We start from the raw sequence: 24,126 nt of genomic DNA, 5'->3' as shown, positions 1-24,126 counted from the left end.
GGTTGGGACTTTCCATCTAATAAGAACAGCTGGACTCCAAGTTCTTTCAAGAGCAGAAATGTTGCTTCAGGTTCATTTCCACAACCCCATAGCGCTGCATTTATTATTTGCTTTTACTCACAAACTAGTTGTGGTTACAAAAAACCCTTCTTCCAAACAAATGACATTTTATCTTTTTCTCCACAGGAGAATAAGGTTGACTGCTACTTGTGCTTTGAGGTTTGGATATGATTGAGATGAAACATCTGTTAAGAAAAAAAAGGTGTGTGKGKGGGGGGACTTTTTTCTGCTAAAAATATCATGTTTTTTTTTTCCAACCAAACTTGAAACATGTGATGAAATTCAACTTTTAAAATATAACCCTGGAGCTACTTGAAACTATAAAAGTCTCCTCAGTATCTGAGGCAAGTCAGAATTTCCACTGTTCAAGCTGGGCTTTTATGAAGAGCAGACTTTAGAGAAAGCTGTAATCTGTCTAGGTAACAAAGGGCACTTGTTCTGCCTGGCGAGGTAAAACTTTGGGTTTCTGTAGCTACTGCAGCAGAAGTGGAGTYGAAGCACACAAAAGCACCCTGACTGATACACACTTTGAATTTGCAATAGCAACTGGCAACAGCAATCTGCTTTTCACTGAAAGTGCCTCTCTGCATCCRGATGTACATGCTTGTGCATTTGTTCGGTTCAGCAAGATGACAGGTTGTTGTGTCTAAAATATCCAGCCCCAAGGTTCGGGGATCACTCTAGCTTTTCAAACTGCATCAAACAATGGCTCCTAAATTCAAGCCCAGCTAGACAGTTTCTACTTCTGAATGCATGACAGAGAAGCAAGAAATATTTAAACGTGAGATGCTCAGAGAGGTGAAACCTCTACAGGTAGGAGAGAAAGGGACTTACAGGAGCATGCACAGGGGATCTAAACAAAAGCCCACTGCAGAAAGCCATCACAAACCCAGCAATAYGAGCACTCCAAAAACTTGGTTGCCTGGCTGTGTCAAGGTCAAGTCAAACACAAGAGAACCGGTAACTTCAGGAATACTTGGAAGTCACAGCAGGACATATTGTCTACTAAATGCAGCCACTATTCAAGTTTCTTAAAATGAATTTAAYGTTTCATGTAAAGGCAATGAATTTGAAATGAACATATTGTCCTTTGAAACAGCAAGGGCCAAAACTTCTTTCAACTACAAGAGCATAAAACTGGAATGATTCCATGAACACCAGCATGAGAGTATTATCTGGCCCCAAATCTTGCCTGGAAATATGCTCTAGTTTTACATGGGTAAAAAAAAAGTCACAAGAGAGTCAAAGAAGAATGGCATTTTGACTCACTTTTCGAAAACATGTTTAATAAAACCTCCACGAACTGTGGTCAAAGCTACAAGAAAAATAACTGGTAATAATCGTTGCTGGGAAATTAAAAGTAGAAAAGGACCTTTGTTCTTCAAGTAGAATAAATGAAACCACTGGTATTCATCATGCTTCCAGAGAGATTGTTTTCAAACTCCTAACTGACTTGTTCCCATATTTCAGTCTTTGTTCTTGGTGATGGATGTCCTAGGGCAAAGTTCAAGTACTTTTTTTATACTGCTACACACGTACAGTGATGTATCTTTATCTCTATACCTTACACATTATATTAACAGTCTCTCCTAGATGCTCCTGAGCTCCTCAGCTTGCCAAGATGTAACTGATAATAGATCTTGCCTTCAAGCTTTGCTGCTGCTGCAGAGGCAGGAGAGCAGGACACAGAGGCAAACACGGCTGGTCATGTCTAGCCAGCTCGAATGATGATTCGGGTTTGACAGCAGGTCTACTCACAGGGAGCAATTAAGCATTGTGATTGCCACCCAACCTAGACTAGATTAACAGCTTGCTCAGATACATCCACCTGCACTTGCTACAGATCCTCCTCTGATGTTGACAGCCCAAGAGAAATGTCAGCAGCCCAGATCGATTTGGTGAATCCTGATTACTCAGACCCAATCCTTGCCAAGTCTCATATGCTGAGCACAAGACTCATGTCACTCCTTTCTCTCCACTACAGCTTAGGCCTTGGCTCAGCCCTGCTGCTTCCCACCAGCTCCACTCACGGGTGAGCACAGTGTGGCCTGTGAGCTGCTGAGCAAGTGCAGAGGCACATGGAAACACCTCTGCAGTGAGCAAGGAAAATTGATGAGACCTCCCTATGCTGCTTCCTTCTGCCCTTCACTTCTACTGCTCCCTCCAGGCACCCAGATGGTCTTGGTCTCCTGTGCTAGAAGAGAAGCAACTAGAGAGATTGCTAGACCTCAATTTTCAACCAATACCCACCAGAGCCTTTTTGCCCCTCAGCAAATTGGCTCACACCTGGCTGAGGGTAAAGGAATATTCTTAGCATTAACTGATCCTTTTTTTTAAAGACAACTCAGACCATCTCAGCTTCTCTATGAAAGCAGGAAAAATTGCCAGTCCTGGGTGGAAGTAAACAGTATGGAAAAACAATTTTGTTATAAGTATCTGAACATGCATATAATATTATTTTAAAAGCTTTACATCTTTTGAAGTGTTTGCTAAGGATCTACTCTTTGTTTTTTGAAATACTTGTTCACTTCCCTTTTCACTAACCCAGTTTTCTACCAAAATCTTATTTTATACATTATACAAAATTAGTATTTTTTAAGAATAGATAGGCTTTTAGGATTGGAAAGGCTAGTTGTATGCTATACCTTTAAAACCTCTGTCCATCACCATGCAAAAGACAGAAGAACAGATCCAGATTCAGGAAACTTCAGGCTGTGCTCTCACCTCTGCTGTTGTGTCCTTGAACCAAAAATTCAGCTTCCTTGTGTTTGCTCATAACATCTTTCCAGCACTGTAGAACAAGCTGAATATGGAGAGTAACATGAAACTGTTACTTAAAGCAGTTAGGATCTTCCCAGCCTAATGCAGAGGATAAATAACCCAGAACAAAATTCTCCAACCATAGACAAAACACACCATTTAACAAAAATACCATTCAGCATATGTAGGAGGTTGTGGGATGTCAGCTAGAGAGGGTGATATCCTACCTACAGAGATCAGGCATGGCATGGGCAGAGAATGCACATCCCATGCGCAACAGCGGTGAGCCCTGATGAGAAAAGTTCACCCTCCGCAGTGACCAAAGAGCTCGCTTTTCATTGCTGCTTCATCATGGCACTCTGTGCCCCACTTGCCAGCATGGGTGGGAGCTGTTAGGCACCATAAAGGTCCATTTGGAAACACCTGGAGACCACTAACTCCTTCCACACAGGCTATGGTCAGCCATGGGATGGCAACAGCCTTTCATCACTACGAAGCTGGCTGCACTTGAAACAGCAGCTCTGTAAGCAAAATCTTCTGATCCAAATACCAACCCCCCTCAACTGGGACAACTAATGTTAAGAAACACTTGTACTTTTTTTTTTTTTTTTTTTTTTTTTTTTTTTTTTTAAGTGCCTTATGCCATAAGATTTTCCGCCCACTCATGGCACACAGCCTACCTGCTTCTTATAATTTCCTGGATCTGTGCATGACCACAGGAAAACTTCTGCTAATCCTACCAGTCTCATGTTCTTTGGCGACTTTTATTCTAACTGCCAAACTAAGCAGTTTTCTCTTGGCACTTTCCACTGCTCCCTGCCCCCCAACCCATGTTCTTTGGTACTCTTTGCAATTTGCAGGAACCAGATATCGGCTCCTCGCGCAGGTAGGGGCCAGCTGCTGGCCAGATAATGGGGGCTGCTGGCRGCTGGTCAGGCCTGAAGCTGAACATGTTTGTCAGAGTTGGCTCTGCCTCATCGTAAGTAGTAGGAACGGGAAGATCAGAAACTTCCTGACAGCCAAAAAAATGCAGCAAATGATCACCAGCTAGAAGCGACCACATACCAGAAATTTGCTTTAGATGAGTACATGCTAAGTGTATAGGATTTTCAACAACTCCTTAAAATGCAACATTCCCACGCAATATCCCAGAAGACCAACCACACGAGCACTTTTAAGGTAGAATTATTAGCCCTCCCTTTGCAGTATCGGTGATGAACAGGAATTTGGTTTAAGAACACAACAGAGATGGCACCTTCAAGTTCTGCTAGGCACCATGATTACTATGTCCATAGTAACTATAACAGTGCTGAGACAAAGCAACTTGTTTACGTGACGCAATCTATGCGTTTTCTATAATTACACTGAAATTTCTTGTAAATAATACTTAGAAAATTATTTAAGCTTTAGATTATAAAAGCAGTAAGAACCATCACGACTGAAGGCATTAACTAGAAAGGTGYAGGTAGTTTGAAAGAATTGCCTTTTGTTATACGTTTGTAATTCAGCCTAGCACAATACTTGAAGTATTACCACTAAGATTAATACACCAAACCACGGTAAAAAATGTTTCACATGCACATAACATTTCCATGACACATTGCAGAAGTCAGCTAAAATTTGTTGAAGTGTCTGCTCAAGTTTTCCCATGCTGATAAACTTATAATCTACTTGGGCCCAAGGACCATACCTTGCCACCTTTCTCCAAGTTGATAACCCAGCAGATAATCTTCCAATTACCAATTTTGTAAATAATTGCTTACCATGAACCAAACTCTTTCCTGTGTTTTTCCTGACATGATAGGGAAGGGGAGAGGAAATTATCTCGCAGTGCAAGAGAGCAATCACTGGAGTGCATTGCACCCCAGCTCATCTGGGCCAGGATGGYGGAGGAAGCATGTGCGCCTGTGCGCATGTCTGTGAAGGTGGCAGCATTGGGTATAATTTCAGCAGCCTTAAACCACTAGTTCATTCTTTACTATTGATTTCCTGTTTGCTTATCAGTTGTTTTGAAAAGCCAAAAATATCTATACTGCTCTTGACAGTGAAACCCTGTTAACCATGCCTCTGCCCCTGCTTGACCACAGAGTCCAAGGATGCTGGATTCCGAGAAGAAAAGAGATGAAGGAACAACAGGATATACTGGTAACACCTTGAAAAAGAAATATCACAAATATAATGAATTACTATAAGTAAATTAATCCTGTTCCCATGATTGCGCACATGCTATCCTAAGTGACTCCAAAGCACAGAACAGTCCCTTTGAAAGTTGAATCTCAATACCCTGGTGTACCAGTGACTGAAATTCTGCTTTGCCGAATACAACATGCCTTACTTGAAGGTTTAGAAATTCCATAATGCCTTGTAAATGTGTGAAAAGAGCTCCAAGTAGCTTTTTTACAGAGAYAGATTTTTTTCAGCAGCAGTATGTGCTTTGAACTCTGTTGGAGGGCTCTCTAATATTTATGGGCAAAGAGATGACCTGAATAATTTTGTCCTTTCTGGTACCAGACTAAGGAATGTCTTATACCCAGGGCGTGGAAGGCTGACAGTAATCTGAATGCATGTGGTCTAAGAAAAATGGGTTTGTTGATTCAGGTGAAGCTCTGTTATCACCTTGGGCAGGACCTTTGGATATCTTGTACAGATAAGGCACCAGAACGGCCTGGATCTTCTCCAGTCCTCTGCTGAGAGGATAATAACCAAGACATTGCCCCCAGCTGACAAACGAAACTGGGAGGAGATTGTTACCAGCACAAGAGGCAGCTCCTCTAATAGGTACAGCACTAGACTGGTCTCTCTTTGAGGATTTCTTGTTAGTAGAAACACTTAAGTCAAATTTTCAAAAGAACAGCAACATGAGAAATTATATTATCACAGGCACTAACTGGGGAGAGAATCCTGAGCTTAAGGACTTCACCTTCATTTCCAAACGGCAGCTGAAGCAAGTGGACAGCTTGGTCATGCGGGGCTCCACAGAGTGTCCTTTGGCGAGCCAGGAATCGCCTCCCTTTCCTTGGGCCAGTCTGTGTTACTGGGAGACTTTCCTGCCACTGGTTCAGATGTCACAAATGGGGAGAAAACAGGCTGCACTAAGATACATCTTCTATATGTCCAAGCTGTAAGAGGGAGGAACCCCAGTTCACTTCAGCATATGGACCTAAGCTAAGAAAGCCCCCTGGCTTGCAGGTTTTACCCACAGGAAGCTCCCAAAAAGTAAACTCAGGGGAAAGGAGGTGAGAAAAAAAAAAAAAAAAAAAAAAAAAGTTCTAGAAAACCAAGAGCAAGTCTCCTGAATGATTCATTAAAAAGCTTGCTTATTCCTTGAAGAGTAGAGGGGTAACATGGATGTCAGCACTGAACACTAATTTGATAGCACAAACACTTCCTGCCTAGTATTTTGGCTTCCTCACTGAGATGAAATGAAGAATATCTTCCAATATTTGTGCTGTTTCAGACTTATTATAGGACTGCCTAAAGTTATTCAGTTCTGGTGAGCTACTATTCTGTCCAGGGACAAGGAAGAAGAAATTCAAGCTCTTTTATTCTAGACATGAAGAGTGACGAGGCACGTGCCCCATCACATGTCCAGATACTGCTGGACCAGAAAGTTTGTGTTCAGGCACAAAAAAGCGTACACAGCCACAGGGTCCAACTGCACATGATACAAGTGCCACACAATAAGCCAGTGGAAATCTCCAAAACAAAGAAGGAAAGCACTGCTAAACTTGGAGGAAAACTTGCAAAAGAATCCACTGTAGAAACTCCATTCAGTATATCCAATTTTTGAATTATGAGTGAAAGAAGAAGAAGAAAAACAAAACAAGAGTGAGTAATACAATAACAGAATGAGGTTTCCATTGGTCTCTCTTTTATCTAAGGAAGTCAGTGACCATATAAGAGAAAACCCCAAAATTTCAACTGACAGTGACTCGTCCAGCAGGGAAATCAAAGGCAGGTGCTGGATATAACAGACAATGCTGGTCAAACTGTTTCTTTCTGCACAGCACTCGGTAAACAGAGTAGCCACCACTGAGTCCTAACCTCTTGTCATGCAGCAACACTGAGTCAACAATCCGCTCTCATGGCTTAATGCTTTTGATGTTTACTTTGTTCTTTCTACAGTTCAAAAGAAAGCACTAATGCACCAGTCCTCTTACCAAATACAATCTTAATCCCAGAATCCCGAGCCTTTTGCTGTTGGCCAGTTAAGTCTGTTAAGACGAAAGGATTTGATCAAGCTTTACATAACAACACAGAAGTTAAATCCAGCAAAGAGAGTTCTTTTTATCTGTACTGCTCAGACGGCTAAGAGGGGAGGAAAAGGAGAGGAAAAAAGAAAGTAATGAACTTGGCTATGTAAAACAAAATAAGGAATTCAATTATTTCTCTTATTCTCTTATTGCCACTTTGTCTTTTCAGTGAGAGCCTTCTGAAGAACGCAGATTTATTCTCCAATCAAGGCTCTGAGTGTGAATGCTATAACTCTCTCCTAACCCAGAACTGTGGCACCTGCTGTGCTTTTTTTTTTTTTTTGCAAATCTGAGAAATATTTCTTTTTCATCAAGCATTTCCTTGATTAAAAAAAAAAAAGAAAGAAAGAAAAAAAGCAACAACAAAACCCCCAAAAGCCTTGTCTAAACTAAGTATTGTAGGTCAAAGGACCATGGGGGGAGAGGAGAACAAGTGTGTACTTTGGAAACAGATGGGCAGTTTAGAGGAAAGGCAAGTGAAAAACAACTTGAATTAAGTGTTACATAATATTAATTATTTGAAGAACTTTTCTATCTCTCTCCTCCTCTTTTTTTTTTTTTTTGGCTCATTTTTTCCCATCCTAACTTTGTATTTATAAAGACAGAAAATAGTCCAGTGGTTAGATGATTGCCTGGTACTTGGCAGTTCTGGGTTCAAGTCTTTGTCTTGCCACTAATGTCCTTTACAGTCTTAGTCCAATCAACCACGTTTCAGTTTGTCACTACTCCCCATTGGTAAATTCAGTTTATCACATCTTCTGGATCACATACAAATGTAGACACTTTGAGCGTATATGTTATGCATGTACATATGGAAAGACTATGGGTTAGCATAATAAAGGTAGTAAAATTATTTTAGATTGAAAGATTAATATAMTTTGTAAGATATTAATTACATTTACATACAGAACATTTCTATACAGAAAAGAGCTATGACATAGTCGTCATGTACTTAAGCCACCAAGAATTCAAGCTGTGCCTCAACAAGGGTCTCCAGGCATGTTTCAGCTTCACCAGGATGTACTTTTTATGCTAATAGTCCTGCAACTATTATCACAATCATCTAACAATATTATGCCAACAACAATAAAGTTATATAAGAAATAAAGTCCTGCTCTAACACAATCCTTCTAGTATCCTCTGTTAATTATAAGCTGATCTTCAATACTCCATTCAAGAAGTGGTTCTGGAAAACTAAAGACATCACCAAAAGATGAGGTCCAGGAATCACGGTATATTCACACACGTCACAGGTAAGGAATTGCAGTGCAGCCAAGGAGAATATTTCAAAATCTATTCCAGCATCCTGATTACAAAAACTTCCAGTTTTCTTATTTCCCCACATTCTAAGCTCACATACATGTTTCATCTGGTATGACCAACATATTATAAATACATACAAGCACTAAGTGATGCTAATACTGTAGCAGCAATGTTGTTGTTGTAGTGATAATTCATGGAAACATATTTTTCAATTCAAAATGAAGTCACTTTTACAGTGGCTGATGCTTAAAATAAATTTCTTTCCAGTAGATCTTTGGGCTTGCTTGCTCAGTCTTGGCAACTCCCAGAGAATGAGATAGCAGCAATTTTGATTTAATAGTGGCGCAATTTCGCAGCCTTTTTAAAGTCCTGATAACAGATTCACAAATGAGAGCAACTGCTTAAGATTTCTGTGCTACAAATCAATGAGTAGTCCCTGAGTGGAATTTGATAGCAGTATTCATGATAATATGGGTAAAGAGGTGCCAAGAAAGTGAATTTTCAATTTCTCGAAGGGAGCAAGCAGCAGCTAATCACACAGGCTGACCACTCAGAGAAAAGAAAAAGGAGACACTAGTAATTTAATCAGTCCATTAAATAAAAAAGTAGTAACAGTAGTAAAAATAAGGTCAGAACACCATATTATAGGCATGAATATTTTTGGTATCCACAGTTCAGCAACATATACAATTCCCCTAATATACAAGCAGATAGTGACTAGAAGGTTACTGATGCAAAAAGTCACATCCTTGCCTATACTTTGAACATAAATTTACAATTTGATTCTGGCAATTGGATTTTGCCAATATAGAAAAGRGAGGGAACCCTACCCAATATTTATACACTGAATATATTCCATACAGCAAACCGTTACAGCAAACGGGCTCTGAACAGTATCTTATGCTTCTGCTAAAGGACATGCAGCTTGTAATTCCACATTAAGTCTTCATGACTTCTGTAAGTGCTACCTTCAAGTTTCTCTTTTTGCAGGACAAGAGACATTCTTATGGGCTAAATTATTTAAAATGAAAACCAGCAAAAACTTGTTTGAAGTCTGATAGGATCCAAGTCATCTTCAAGACAGCAGTCTCTACCCCAGAAACAAATAACTGAAATATAAGAGGGCAGCACTTTCTAAGCAAAACTTGACATGATTCTTTGCTCTAAATAAATTAGACAAATTGCTTCCATTCCCTCCAAAGCAAATTTAGCACACAGTCCACACAACCACTTGTTCTGCCAGAGAAATCCTCAAAGACTTCCTGAAGCCTCATTTCCTTGTTTGTTGACAAGAATGATGGACAATGTCCTCACTTAATCTCTTCTGTTCATCAGCCCCCACGTGCCCCCTCAAGTTCAATGTGCTTCAAGACAGCATCCATGCTTGAGGTCCCAAAATCCTGTTCCCACCACAACAGTGGTTCAGTTTCCATTGCAACAAGAGCCCTGCCTACAGAGGAAGAGATGAGCTTAGCCTCAGGAAGAAGAAATTATCTGAGGCAATAAGGATTTCTGACATTTTCAACAGAAATGAACTGAGTAAGATTTCTGATCTTTATTAGGAATGAATGCAGGAGATTCTAAGCCTGGTGCATGTGCCTTAGAAGGGCCTCCCACAAAATCCAGTGCTACCATCTCCAGTGACCACCACTGCTGGTGACAGTGAGAGTCACCACGGCTACCACTGTCGATGGAAGTATCTGAAAAAAATTGTGAGTCCCTGAATTAATACACTTGGTCTCTATGATACAACTGGGCAACTTTTCTCAGTATTCAGAGGACAGTGGTGAGAGAGGCAGAAACACACCCTACTCCTGTCCTGTCCCATTTCACAGATGTAAGCAACAGACAAGAGCCTCACTGCCCGGGGCATATGCCCAGGTGGACTTTTTCACTGGCTTGTTCTAACATCCCTTAATATTAACCAAGAAGTTTTGCTCTTTAAATACCTTCTAGATGAAAGTGTTCATCACCAATTGTGTCTCGGTAGCCTTCCCCAGACAGATCCTGTAAAAATAAAAAGAATAAAAAACATTAAAGCAAGAAAACTTAACAAAAATTTACTATATACACAGAATTGAGACATAAAGATGACACACATAATATCACCAGAATTAACTGTAAGCATCATTTTATTTCCAGGAAATAAGTCCATCACTTTATTACAGGCAGTCAATAGATTTGGTGTTGTTTTAGAATGTGTTGGGCATATTTTATGGAGATTAATAGAGTGGAGAGAGGAAAGAAAAAAGTGATATTCAAATCCTTTTATGAAGTAGATTAATATTTAGCATTTTAATGTTCTGTCAATCAAGCAAGATAAAAAAAAAAAATCCAAATGGAAACGATAAAGGAGAAATAAGCCCTTCCTACCCATAGAGGAATGTTATCACTTGGTTCCACCAACAAACAGAAAACTTTCATATGCCAGAGGTCACCCAAGAAAAGCAGATACCAGCCTCTGAAAAGCTGCCTGATCCTTCAGTCCTGAAATTAATGAAATTTTGTCAGCCTCAGTACATCTAGAGCAATAAAGGAGCAGAGACCATACATAGGCAGATGATCTTATCTCAGACCGAAGAAACATTTCTCTAATGGTGCTGAAGTAGTAATAAAGGGCATCAGGGGGATTTGGAGCTAATCCTACTTATAAAGAGCCTGAAGAGCATTCTCACTCTTATTAGCAGGTACTTCCAGCTGCCCCCCACCAAGCAACACGTGGTCACCTCTCCTTTGCTTCCCCTTCTCCCACTCAGCCCAAACGCTCTAGCACTGCTGCAATGCCGCTGCTCTGACATGACGGTCACTCTCCCCAGGTTCTCCATAAACACTCTCTGCCACTGATAACTATTTATGGTGATAAAGAAGGATATGGTCCTGAAAAGCTCAAATGTTACACTCCTGGCCATTTTAACCTCCCTGCAAAAAACGAAGAATACAGAACCAGTATGCACAGCATTAACTTGTGAATGGGAAGCAGACAGTAGGGAGTTTTGGCATGAAGTAAAAATAAAAGACTAGCCTGTGAAAAAGAATGTGTGGTTGTATTCATTAGCTTTACTTTTAAGCCATTTAATCATGATAAATGCACTTCATCTGTTTCTTGAAGAAGCTGACAGGGGCTCCTTTCTAATTTCCACATCTTTCCATGTTATTCTTTGAGATTAGTTAGCAGAAAGTAACTAGACCACAAAAGCAAATCCAACGAATTCTTCGGGGTCAGCTTCTGCAATGGCTTTTTCAAAATCAGATTCCACAAACTCTATCAGTTACCTRTGCCAGAGACCCTGAAAATACCATTCTTTTCACCAGCAGATTCACTGAAACAAAGTTGTAACCTGTGGGCTGACTATCACCGAGAAATGCCGTCACCCTGGTCCGGAGAGCTAGTATTTTACATAGCACAATATTGCTCTAAGAGCCATCAGTGTGGATTTAGCTTTCCAAGGAGCAAATCACAAGATCTCTTTTTCCCCCTCTTGAGTTTTTGTTTGAGCAGAAAAAGTCTCTTTTTTGAACATGTGTCAATTAACATCAATCACCATTACCTCAAAAATTATGGAAGAAAGGGACATAGTAAAAGAAAAGAACCTATTAAATGCTGGCATAAATTACATTGCTGCAAGAACACGGTGCTTCCAGGGGCTTGTAAAATTTAGTAAATTTTTGTTTGATCAGATTCCCCCATGTCTTCATTTTCTATGAAGCTCTGAGAAAGTACCTCCAACTGCTCTCCAAAGATAATGAGATGCTAGAAGCAACTGCAAGGATATATGGCACCTCCGCTTTCTCCTACAATGCTAGCTACTAAACAACTGCTTTTTACTAAACTCAATATTCCTACTCTCTTCTGCTCTTTCAGAAAGAGACCATAAATACTTACTTTTAACCTTATCAGCAACTACATGATGCGCAACTACAATTCTACTTGTGTCATTCCTCTGAGGAGGATACTATCTAGTTGGTAGCCTCATCTTTCGAAACTTTAGCAAGACGAGCAGTGCACCTGCATATCAAATTTTGCYTATTAAAATGTTGCTATTAATCTCATCCTCTGCAAAACCCACAAGTCATTAATTTTTATGATTTTTCAAAAATGTCACTTAAAAATGAGAACACATTTGCTTATGTAAAATACACCATCAAATAACTCATTGGAAAGGAGTGGAGGAAAAAAGTATAAAACAGCAAGCATTAATATTCTATAAGCTAGGTCCCTTAATTTTCTCATTTTTAATCATTACCTRGGTCTGTAAATATATTTTATATTCTAGTCTAGTTTCAGTCCTTCTCTAGTTCAGTTATGCATTTAAGTAGTAACTTAATACAAGCAAATTTCCAAGAAGAATTTTCCCACTTAAACCAAATGATTATAAATTACCAAATTCTAGAAAGTGCTTTYATGATTTTGGTTGAAGAGCACATGAATTCACAATTCATCCAGAAACTGCTGAGTTTACCTTTTGGACATTTCAGTGACGTATCTAGAGAGTCAGAATTTATCAGGTTCCATTTAAATGTGTCCTTTGGTGTCAGTAAGATTATGACATGTATTATTTTTGATAGACAGACGCATATTTTGGAAAGGTGTGGGCAACTAGCCTAAGAGTTAGTATGAATTTTACAGACAAAACAGGAAGAAAAAAAGTGAAAACTGTTTCACTGATGTTAYTATCACTAAGGCATCTGTCAAAAAAATGCAGGAGTTACCTGAGTATTTTTAGCACCAGAGACAGATGTCACAACCTGGGTAAATACCAAAAATAAGCCTGCATGAGAAAAGGATTCTGGACAGCTGATGTGAACTCATGCTCAGAAATGAAGAAAGCGAGCCAGGGAAGTCTCCGAGGAAACGGTTCGGATTGCAGCTGGGCACCAGGAGACAGAGGCTGGAGGGGTCGGGAAGCGGCGGCAGGTGCCGGCCCTGGCCGCGGGGCCCTCGCCGGCCGCGCCGCGGGAGCCGGGCCCCGCAGCAAAGGCGGCTGTACATCACCGTCCTGACACGGTGATGCTTTAAATCACGGCCCTGCCTTTGCAGGCTGGAGCACTGAGTCACAAAGCAACCAAAACCAGATGTACCCTGTGAAATACTATACAAATGAGGTCAGCAAGCACTTGAAAGAATAAAGAAAAGAAACATTTATGTAGAAGGATTATTCCAGCACGCCGTTTCTACAGGTTGCCAAACAGGATGCCAGTGATGGTAAGTGTCTCTACCTCACTGGGAGTTTCCCAGATAAATAAGCTGGMCTCCATTAACTACAAATCACACAAAACGACTAAAATCCAGGTTCAGACATCTGCTGCAAAACCGTGAACTGCCTGGCTTCCGTAGAAAAGGACCTCGTGTCCCATCCTGTGCTGATAGGTGCSACTGCACGCGATTCAGATCGAAGCGGGTGGGGGTGGAGAGCAGAGGTAATTAGCCCGACTCCYTCCGAAATGCTGCTGAGTATATACAGTATATATGTAGATGGGGAGGAAAAACAGCCTTGAAGAACTCCCACATCCCAGGGTTTCTTTTCAGCTGGTTGCAAGGCAGTCATCACTCGCTCCCCACCTTCACAGAGCAAACAGGCTCCACTGAACGCTAACTCACTGGCAATTTTATATTTTTAACCCCAACTGACCCTAACAACCCTGCACAGATTTCTCACTGCTACAAGTCTTGGGAAGCTAAGGCCAGATGCTCGCTCCGGGGCTCCCGGCTGCCTTTTCCCCAGCTATCTGAAAAGGCTGCATGCAAACCTTCACCCCTCCTTCTGCTAACTCGCTCCACACCTTCAAGCCCTTTGCAAGCTCCCTCTCTGCTTCCACGCTGAGGTGAAGCTCCCCATAACCTGCCAGGCTCTGCCCAAGTGCACGTGCGTTCACCTCCCCGCAGGAGGCATCTCCTGTGCCTAYCACTGCCCTTAATCTTTGTCACCATGAGGCCACTTGCCACCAGTCCTGGCTCTGAGTCTTCTTCATGTCGCTCCCCACAACAGCCAAGCATCCAGCACGGAATGGCCAAAGCCACATAGCAAAAACGTGGCATATACTTTACCAAACGCATTTGGACGAACATGGTGTTGAACACAACTTTGCACTTAGTAGAAGCACAGTCCATAGATGTATTAAATATATCAAGGGATAACCCTTGATTTAGGCAGATTATCATGCTAACAAGCACATTTTAAAAACAAAGTTTGGGTCTACCCACTCCTAGTATTGCATCACAGTCAATATTGTGTTAATTAAGATTTTTCTAAAAGGTGTTGCTTTTCTCAAGTAGAAACAGGTCACTTTATCTCCTCCTTCAAACATCTCGTTAAAATCCTTTGATTTAGCTTTGAGTTGCTCAGTTTTCCACATTTTTGACATGAAACATGTCCCCATTTTCTGTTTTAGTGGAGTCCTTCTCAAAGCATCATACCCACCACTTTCTCAGGTAAAACACATGTAAAATGATGAAGCAAGCTTTTCTCCCTATTTCTGTCCTGCTGAAGAGAACAYGTTAAGTATTTTTTCTCTCTTTATTCTCATACTGATACAATTAAGATTCCAGTACTTTTTGAGCAAGTAAACTTGAAGAAACATATTTCACAGCAGGACTGCAAGGCATAAGATATGTGGCAACTCTAACGTCTTCCTGGAGTAGATTTTATGGGGGTTTTAAAGTAGCTGCCAACAAGAATGTCATGTCACCTATACACTAACTTTCATTTTTGATGTAGACAAAATGTGATCCCAAGAAAGAGATTTGCGAGGCGGAGGGGTCCCCTTGGTTTGGGACCCAAACAACTGAGGGCTCTGTCAATGCTTCAACTCTGACTTTGGGAAACGGCTTCCCAGAGAGGTCTGATTTTCATACAGCAAGTCTTTAGCCTATTTTGAAAACCAAGAATTCTCCTGAAGATTTTTCAGGAAACCCATCCAAGCCCCAGAAGCRTTCATTTCTTTTTTTGTGATTTTTTAATTCTGTCCAAATTTGAAGAGAAAGACATTTTAGAAGAGCAATGGATGGGAGGTGCCTAGTCAAATACCCTTTGGGTATCTGAAATTTCCCATGGATCAGAAACAACCTTTTGGACAACTCAAGCCTAGCCTTTAATACTAATGAGCCCATATATACCTCAAAAACGGTACCATTTATTTTAGAATAACAAAAGTAAAAACAGATGTTCAGGTATCCGAGACGATCATCATTCCTTACCAATCAGCTTTATAGTCAATTTTAAAATTCAGACAAATCTAAAATACTGCTTGTAGTCAAATGTACTTGAAGATGACCTTTTTGATAGGTTAGCAGCTTCCATGTGTGGAAATCTATGCAGTCAAGTATACATAATCACTGCAATCACTGTAGCTACATCCAAAAGTCAAGAACATTTGGGGGGCATGCATAGAAGTGCAGCCCTTGAATTAGTATCTTCTTTCATGGATGTTTGAAGATTCCCCGTAACAAGTCTTTTCAAATGTACTATATGCTTCTGCATTACAGTTATAAGCTATTTAGGACAAGAGATTTCTTTCCTTCCCCATTCATAAAGTAAAGCATGGCCTTACACAAATATAGCATATTCCAAGCCTCACTATAAAGACAACAAAAACAAGACAAATATAATGAACAGTTAAAGCACAGACCATATAAAAAAGACACTCAGTTGTCTTCACAACTATATAGCAACATAGTTTTATGCCTTACTATAAGCAGATTTTAATTTCTGTCAGCAAAAAATTTTTCTGGAAGTTTGCATTTCTAGATAACTTAATAAGAACAGAATTCAAGAGGATTCAACTTTCTGTAAAGAACATGCAAAGCAGCTCACAGTTGGGAAAGAAGTCAAGGTGACTTCAACTAGATCAACATTAAAATATACATAGTAACTGTAATAATGCAGGTCTTTTAGGCAGAAACAGCAAGCTCAATGTCTATAATGCTTTTTTTTTCCCTGAAATAAGAATCTGGTGTTTTGTGATCCATTATAGCTAGGTTATTCTTCCTCTACCAAGCATGAAGGCTTCTCTCAGACAAATGTTTTTCTTAATATAATCATAGCATGTAAAGTTGTTAAGAAAACAAATTTCTCCCAAAACTTCTCTCTTGCTGATGATTTTGAACAGACTTACTTGCAGTAGTTTAAGATTATGYTGTCCTTCACTGCCATGATAGCCTTTAAGTCAGAAGGTACTGTCTTCCTAATGCAGATGGCAGAACACAACAGGTGCCCACAACTACTGAAATTCACCCTTTGATCTCGTAGTACAAAGTTTAAACTAATAATTTACAAAGTTAAAAAAAAAAAAAAAAAAAAAAGATGCTGGTGAAACACATAAATAATAAATACATTGAGTTCTACTGCCTCTGCTCTAGCAAAGGAGCGTGATAACAATATGGTATCCGTTTGAAATTCCTGCATCTAAACCCCTTGATTTGTCAGAGTTGCAGGCCCCTCCAGTCTTGCCTTGCAGAAAATGGCTGTAGAACAATCCCAGCCACTGCCAAAATACTGCAAAGATGAAGAGGAAACGACAAAAAAAATCACCCAGACCTCCAATCACAAAGGATTATGGACTATTAGAGGCTTATGGGGCAAAAAGAGAACCCCAGTATCCTTATATCACCGTTACAGACATTCACAAGGAGTACTYGTCTGATGTGCTGTCAAGGATCTCCCATCTACAGAACAAGACTGACGAGGAAGTGCAAAGTAGAGGGACACTTACACAAGAGCCTTCATGTCACCTGGATTAGAAAGAAAGGAAATGTGGTACATTTTGTTCCAGGTGGTTTGCAACACAGCTGAATCTCTTTTGTCCTAATCCATCACCTGCACCAGGCTTTCCAAGAGGATAAAACACATACTTTCCACATTATTTTGAAGTTTTAATTTTCCAACCTATGAAAAAAACAGGCAGTTGCAAGAAATACGCTCTTTGCTGGCAGCTTTTTCATTTCTGCTGCAGTGGGTAAATGAGCATCCTTTTAATTGTAAGTCACTTCAATGTGCATTCAACAAAAGCTAGCAACCTGCTCATTTAACTTTAAACATAAAAGATTCCTATGTGCCATGACACAGAGTAAATATACAGGATGCAAAAGGAAAAATACATAGTAGACAAAAAACATTAATAGCTTAAAGTAATTAGGACCTGCTTAATTTTACTTGTAACTTGCAAAAAAGTGCCAACAGCTAAGATGATCCAAAAGGTATTAAAACTGGTAGTCAAAGGACCCATTTAGGAGAGAGTTTGGCTTAAATCATTCCTGTTTCAAGGTGGAATGTTGTTATTTCTATGATGTTTTAACCCTGGATTCTATGGATCTTTAGAAACTCTTGCTAAGTGCTCCAAAGTGACATGTTCCATTAATACTATTATTGGAATTCTGTAACTATTGTGCCTTCTACTTTTCAAGGTAATGTAGTGAGACACAGTTTTTCAAGGACTTCTGTCAAATAAGAGATAATGTAATTGAAAGCAGCTGTATGAATAGACCTATGGATTCAGCAGTTACTTTCCAACTGAAGGGTCTGAAGGGTCCAAGCATTTCCACCTAAAAAAGATCACCAGTCTTTGAAATGAAATGGGACTGAAACAAGAAATGACTGCTTTCTGCTATATTTAAATTCACTTTGAAGCTACTTCAGAAGGATAGGTGAATTCACTTTACAGATTCAGTTATTTACTTTACTTTGTTCTTCTGGCTATCCTCTAACCTCTTTTGTGATTGCAAAATTAAGTGTCCTGTGTCCCCCAACACCTTTTCTTCAACAYAGATTATACCAGTAAACAAGTTTAATACATGTTTAAGATAAGTTTAAGACAACACGTGTGACATCTCACTTCCAGCCTGGACAAGCTCAGTAACTTGTCCAAATTGCATCTTTTGAGCTTCTTCACCCAAGAAGTGGGTGAAGACAGATGGTTAGACAGATAGTGATAGCTATGTAAGAAATCTGATTTTCTGTTCGATTTGCTTTCACAATAGATCTGGTTACCAAGAAGCTCTTTAACAGATAGACATTTTAAGTGCAATCAGGTGATTTTACCCAGATGTATGCCAAGAACCAAGCATGCAAAACAATGGCTACAGAGCTCAGCTACAAATTAACTTGGTCATTTAAGATGTGATCACTGAAATCAGTGGTACTCTTTCCATTGGCTTCAGTGATCACCACAGATCTAATGTGCTGCATTTTGAACTTACCTTGCGGTAATACCCAGTGTCTTCCTACAYAGCTGAGATTTTCATAAGGCACAAGGGTTTACAGCTCCTCTACAGTGATAATCAATGCTCCTCTATTATGCTTATGGCTCTAAGTCTTTTCCTGCTAATGGATGACGTATATTTATGCAGCTGGAGGAAACCTGGATTCAATAACTGCTCCACCACAGACTCAATGTGTGGTGCAGGGTAAGTCACTTAAATCTCTCCGTGCCCTCATTTTTCAAGTGTAAAACGGAATTCTTGATGCCTACCTTTGCAGAGAGCTCTGACTCCTCAGGATGAAAACACATGCTGCTAAATAACATTACCTTGTTAGGAAGCACAGGTGTGTGACCCCGGACACATATGCTAATGGGGGTCTATAAATCTGTCAACAGGAGGTGCTGACAAAACAGATGGCTCACGTTCCTTTGCAAGCCACCTCTTTGTCCCAAAAGCCCAGGTATGTCGACTACTCGTTCCATACCGAGTCAGGGCTTTCCCGGGCCAGGAAGCYACAGCGCAGAACAACGCCAGCAGGACGAGGGAACCCACGGAGGTCCCATCTACCCATCCCCTCTGCTCCCTGGCACGTAAGACGAGCGTTGCGAGGCTCCGCAGGAGGAGAGAGAAGAGCGGGCAGCCCTGTCCCCACGCGTTCCTGCGAGCCGTACAGCACCGGCGATCGTGCCTGAACGCTGACTGATGCTATGTACATAGGAACAGACACGTGTTTTTTAATTACAGGCAATAAAAAACCACAGACACACACCATTTAAAACCCTGAAKTAGATGAACAGTTGCCTGTTGACCCGCAGGGTCAGGAAGATTAGAACCGAGTAAGAAGTTCCCTTCTAAGCATTTTTCACTTGAAAGTTGCCTCCAAATTCAGGCATTTCTGTTCCCCACCTCCAGGGCGGCAAACGGAGCGCCGCGCGTTTTCCTCGGGAACGTTTCTGCAGCAAGGAGGGCCGGAGGACGGAGGGGGCCGCAGCGCGCGCTCGGCCGCCGCGCCGGGGCCCGCAGGCCCCGAGCAGCACATCAAAGCCGCCGGGCTGAGCAGATTTCCCCTTCCCCTCCCCCTGAGTCTTTGAGACTTCGTACTCCAGAATTTAATATCTTTTGCCTCCCTGCCCCCCTCGGCCCCTTTGTCTGCCTCTCTGTTCTCTAAGAGCTAACAGATGTTGATGCCATATAGTTTCAAAGAAAACTTTTGATGCCCACATAACTCATTACAACTAATATATTCCAAGAATGCTTGTAGCTCAGGAAACACCGGGGTGAAAAAAACAGAGGAGAGGGGGCAAACGGCTACACTGAATAACCCTTGAGAGAAAATAAATAGTTCACTTCAAAGTCATCAGGGAATTCTTTAACAAGCTCTTTCTTCCGCAAAACACAGAACAAATTCAGCTGAGCCTACAAGTCCCAAGGGGAAATAAATAAATAAATAAATAAATAAATAAATAAATAAATAAATAAATAAATAAATGAAGCCAGCCCCCAACTCGAGGGGGGGCAGCAGGGCGCCCCGGCGAGGCCGCCCGCTTTGCCCGGCGCCGAGCAAGCGCAGCTCTCCCGGGCTCGGAGACCGGCGGCCAGCAGCGCGCCGGGGTTTGCCGCAGGTGCTCCGGCGGCGCCCGCGCAGCCAGCCCGGCGCTCCTCGCCGTGTCGYGGGCTTACGTCCAGCCTCCGACCCTTCCCGGCTGGCGGCGGCGGGTCCCCCCAGCACCACCACCACCACCCCCGGCCGGGAGCCGGCGCGCAGCTGCGTCCCCCTCCGGCGGCGGCGGCGAGGGGCCCTCGCGGCCCTCCGCAGCCGCAGGATTGGACTGCACCGCCGCCGCCGCGCGCGCGGCCTGGGGCCCGCTCCGGCCTCCGCCGCGCACGCCTTCCCCGGGCAGCCGGCGGGAGCCGCCTCAGCGCCTCTGCGACGGCAGCGCCCGACAGCGCCGCCCTGCCCGCCCGCGGGAAGGGTGGAAGATGAGGAGGAGTGCCGGTGCCCCCTCCCCGCTCGCACGCACTGCCAAAAATCCGGCGCTGCGCTCCACCTACACAATCTGCCGAAAGTTCCTGCAGCAAACGGGAGGTTTCACRCAACACACGACGACGAGAAAGGACTTTTACAGGGGGAAAGAAGCGAAAAAAAATAAAAAATAAAAATCTATCCTCATATAGAAGTCCTCATCTAATGGTGATTCAAGTAGAATCTCTCAGCTAATAATTACAATGGAGAGGGTTTTAGAGGATTAAATGGAAGAGTAAAACCGTGTATGAAAACTCTGCAGTCAACTACGCCGGCTCTCTCTTTCAGAATGGCTCAGAGAGAAACCCTGCTTCCATCCCATAATACACAGTCTCACTGCTGCTTATTTCCAAGCACCATGCTATGCATGCACTTTCCTCTGCAGAAAAATTTTCCTCGTAGGAGCTTAACAGCTTCCGCACTTCAGTTGCGCCTACTGCTACRCACAATGCTTTTCCCAAATAACTGCCCCCTAAACACAGCGGTGAATAGCTTAGGAAACCAGAAGCAAAATGTTATAGCAGATCTGTTCAGGACAAAATGTGGTTCTTGGTAAAACGATTCTTTATTATCTCTCCTGCCTACTTTGTTGTTCAGGGATTGCTCATTTCCTCTAGGGAATAACAAGAAAGGCGTCCTCAAGCCTTGTGGCTTTGCAAGTGAAATGCCATATTGCTGAGATCATCCACCACAATTCAAGGTGGCAGGAAGTTTCAGCAGGAAAGCAGACAGCAGGGCTGCTCAGGTGACCCGCAGCCGATCTGCAGGCTTGGAGACTTCCCCAGGAGCAGAGTGGGACCAGGTGGAAAACGGCAGAAGAAAAGACAGGGGCGAGTACAAGAATGAAAACTATTACCCGAGTCCTTATTGCTAACTGAATGGAGTCAGAAGACTCAGAGATTTGATTCCGTAGGTTCAAAATTTCCCTAGACTTTCCAAACAGCGTACCTGTAAGAGCTGGATGCTAAGCTTCCTCAAAACCTCCAGACTCAGGACTATCCAGGGTGCTAACAGCCTTTCACACACAAGACCCCTGTCCGCTGCACTGTGAGAACCCTCCAGTACTCATCAAAATGCAGGTTCTTAGCTACCGCAATGCATCGCCGGGGCCAGACCAAACCACAAGAGCAGGCACTGCCTTCAGAGTGCATTGCACATGTTGTTCACATTTCTTACAACTTTCACCAGCACAAGGTTATTACACTATTTTGTTGTATGCGAGAGGAAAGGAGAAAAAGAAAAGAATCCCAAAAGACAATATATAAAATAATCCCTATAGCCTGGTTTTAACTCCGKTTGGATCCTATTGTGACTGTGTTGTCACAACAAAATCAGTTGTCCTTTCAGATGAAAAGTTAGCAATAACATAAAGCAACAAAAACTTAATTACTACCATTTACAGTACCTATTGGCAGCAAGAGCTAAAACTTCCCCAGTATAAGACTATACGCAACAATAACAGAAGCACTTCAACTGAGATTTCACATACAAAAATAATAGGGTTACAGTCTTCCTACTTTCTAGTAGAAAGTACTAATACTTTATTCAGGCAAAGCATCCATCAGCCTTTGTAGAAAGGTTTGGAAACCTGCACTTACAACACTACCCTTGACTTAGAAAGCTGAACTATGGTATTTTGTATGTTCAAGCATTAACTAAAACGGAAGCAATACATCCAGCTTTCTAGTAACTTTGCTGGACTCTTAGCTGTTTCTGTACATTTACAATTTACATTGAATAAGTCAAGTTATTTTTGCTGGAGTTTGTCAGMGAAAAAAGCCCACAGACAAGCCAGAGCACAAGAGCTTTCATGTGCATCTCCTTTGTATGTCTCAACATTTAGGGTCCAGTAGTATTGACTGCTCTCTGCAGCTTGTAATTCCTTTCCAATCTTAAGCAGACAATTTAAAAGCAATTCAAATTCTTCAGATTTTTCCCCAACACTTCTTTTAACTGCCAAAGATACCATCAATGTACTTTCAACCATAAATCTTTGGCCCACAATTTAGAGATAGCACTGATAGGCATCTCAGGACTGTAGACTTAGAATTTAACTAAGAATATCTTTTTTTTTTTTTTTTTTTTTTTTTTTTTAAAGAAGCCACCTCCTGGAATCCTGCAATATTTGTAACAGTTGTACATGCAAACAAAAGCCTCAAAATGTGACCATCAGTGATAATATATATATATACACACATATATAAAAATATATATGTGTGTATGTGTGTGTATATATATGTATGTATGTATGTGTATATATATATATATATGTCTTAAAAGCCTATGAGGCTAGATTCATGACCTGCCATGAAGCAGCATTATAGCAATATTCCTCAGTAACTCGCTGAGTGCCCCCTGCACACTGAAGGTCTAGACAGAAATCTTCCAGATGTGTTTATCTTCCTCAGACAGGACTCCTACCGATACACACAGGAACAAGGCTACAGACTGGAGAAGAAAACAACTTCAGTTCCCTGTGGTGGTGGAGATCCTCACTTYGACGCAGCTCCGACATTCAGGGCATGGCAAACTCTGGGCACAGGGCCGATGGTATGGTTCATTTCCTGAGCTGGGCAGAATGATGATGGCAATCCAAAGCCCTTAGAAGGGCTTTTAGGTCTGGTTTCCTCTGTGGTGTTAGTTTGAAGGAACGATTTGGAGAAAACRTTTGGTTTTCTGTTCTGTTTTTGGMAGGGTTRTTTTGTTCTTTACATTGCAAGGAAGACAAACTTTTAAAGAAAAAAAGGTTAATTCTGCCAAAACTCAAGTTTCTTGACAAGACAGACAAATGGAAAAATTTAATCCAATCTCACAAAATACGAATTCAGCTCCATAGTTAGCCTGAAACAAAACAATTCATCTTGCAGAAACAAAGCTAACCCTTGGTTTCCAAAGCACTACGGGAACTAATATTCGTAGGAGGTATCTCTCTTCACCTTTTATTACTTGTTTTACTATTTTCACCAACCARTATTACTGCTCTCAGTTCCACAGCTGCAATGTGCCCCAGTGGAGACCGCTGACAGTTCCTCCCAGTGCTATAGAGCCCAGAGCCCTCCCGCAGCACAGGGGTCCAGCTCCAGAGGCACCCGGTGGCACGTTTGCCACCTGCTGTTCCTGGCAGTGGATGGGACCCCCCACGCACTGGCATCCACAGCAGCTCTCTGTTCCCCTCTAGCGGTGACTGTGCCACAGGGAAAGATGGGTCCACAGGCCCTGGGCAACCACTGGGTCTTTTATCCCAGGTTTCACAAGTGCTTAGGCCCCACAAGACCTAAGCAGATTCAATCTCAGCTACTAGCGATCCAACTACAGGCAAGACATTTGGCAGACTGCAGACAGTGCATGAATTCTACAAGCACTGGCCATGGCATCGGGCTTCACACAACACAGCAGAAGAGGCTGAAACCACCACAGGAAGAGACCAGTCAAACCCCAGCCAGACATCCAGGACACTGGATGTTGTCAAAAGCTGTAAGAGTGTCATTTCTGTGCAGTGAGCACATTAATAGGGTCAGTAAGTCCTTGGTGTGCTCCCCTTGGAAGGGCATAGCTCCCCTTTAAACCAATGG

At 41.9% G+C, this 24,126-nt stretch overlaps 1 protein-coding gene across 3 annotated transcripts in view; it reads right to left on the bottom strand.

Moving 5' to 3' along the window:
• NKD1 (NKD inhibitor of Wnt signaling pathway 1) overlaps positions 1 to 24,126 on the bottom strand; it is a 104,959-nt gene that overhangs the window by 27,653 nt on the left and 53,180 nt on the right. For 2 of the 3 annotated variants that reach the window (XM_085303839.1, XM_085303840.1), the window contains exon 4: positions 10,286 to 10,343. In XM_085303839.1, the coding sequence (XP_085159965.1) occupies positions 10,286 to 10,343 (58 nt within the window). Of the gene's footprint in view, positions 1 to 2,705; positions 2,855 to 10,285; positions 10,344 to 24,126 lie in introns of those variants that run through there. The other variant, XM_085303841.1, reaches the window with a different exon arrangement.

The sequence above is a fragment of the Rhea americana genome, unplaced genomic scaffold (genome assembly GCF_003343005.1).
Source record: "Rhea americana isolate MKP2758 unplaced genomic scaffold, rheAme1 scaffold_20, whole genome shotgun sequence".
Classification (NCBI taxonomy): Eukaryota; Metazoa; Chordata; class Aves; order Rheiformes; family Rheidae; genus Rhea; species Rhea americana.
This window is presented reverse-complemented; position numbering and strand designations above follow the sequence as displayed.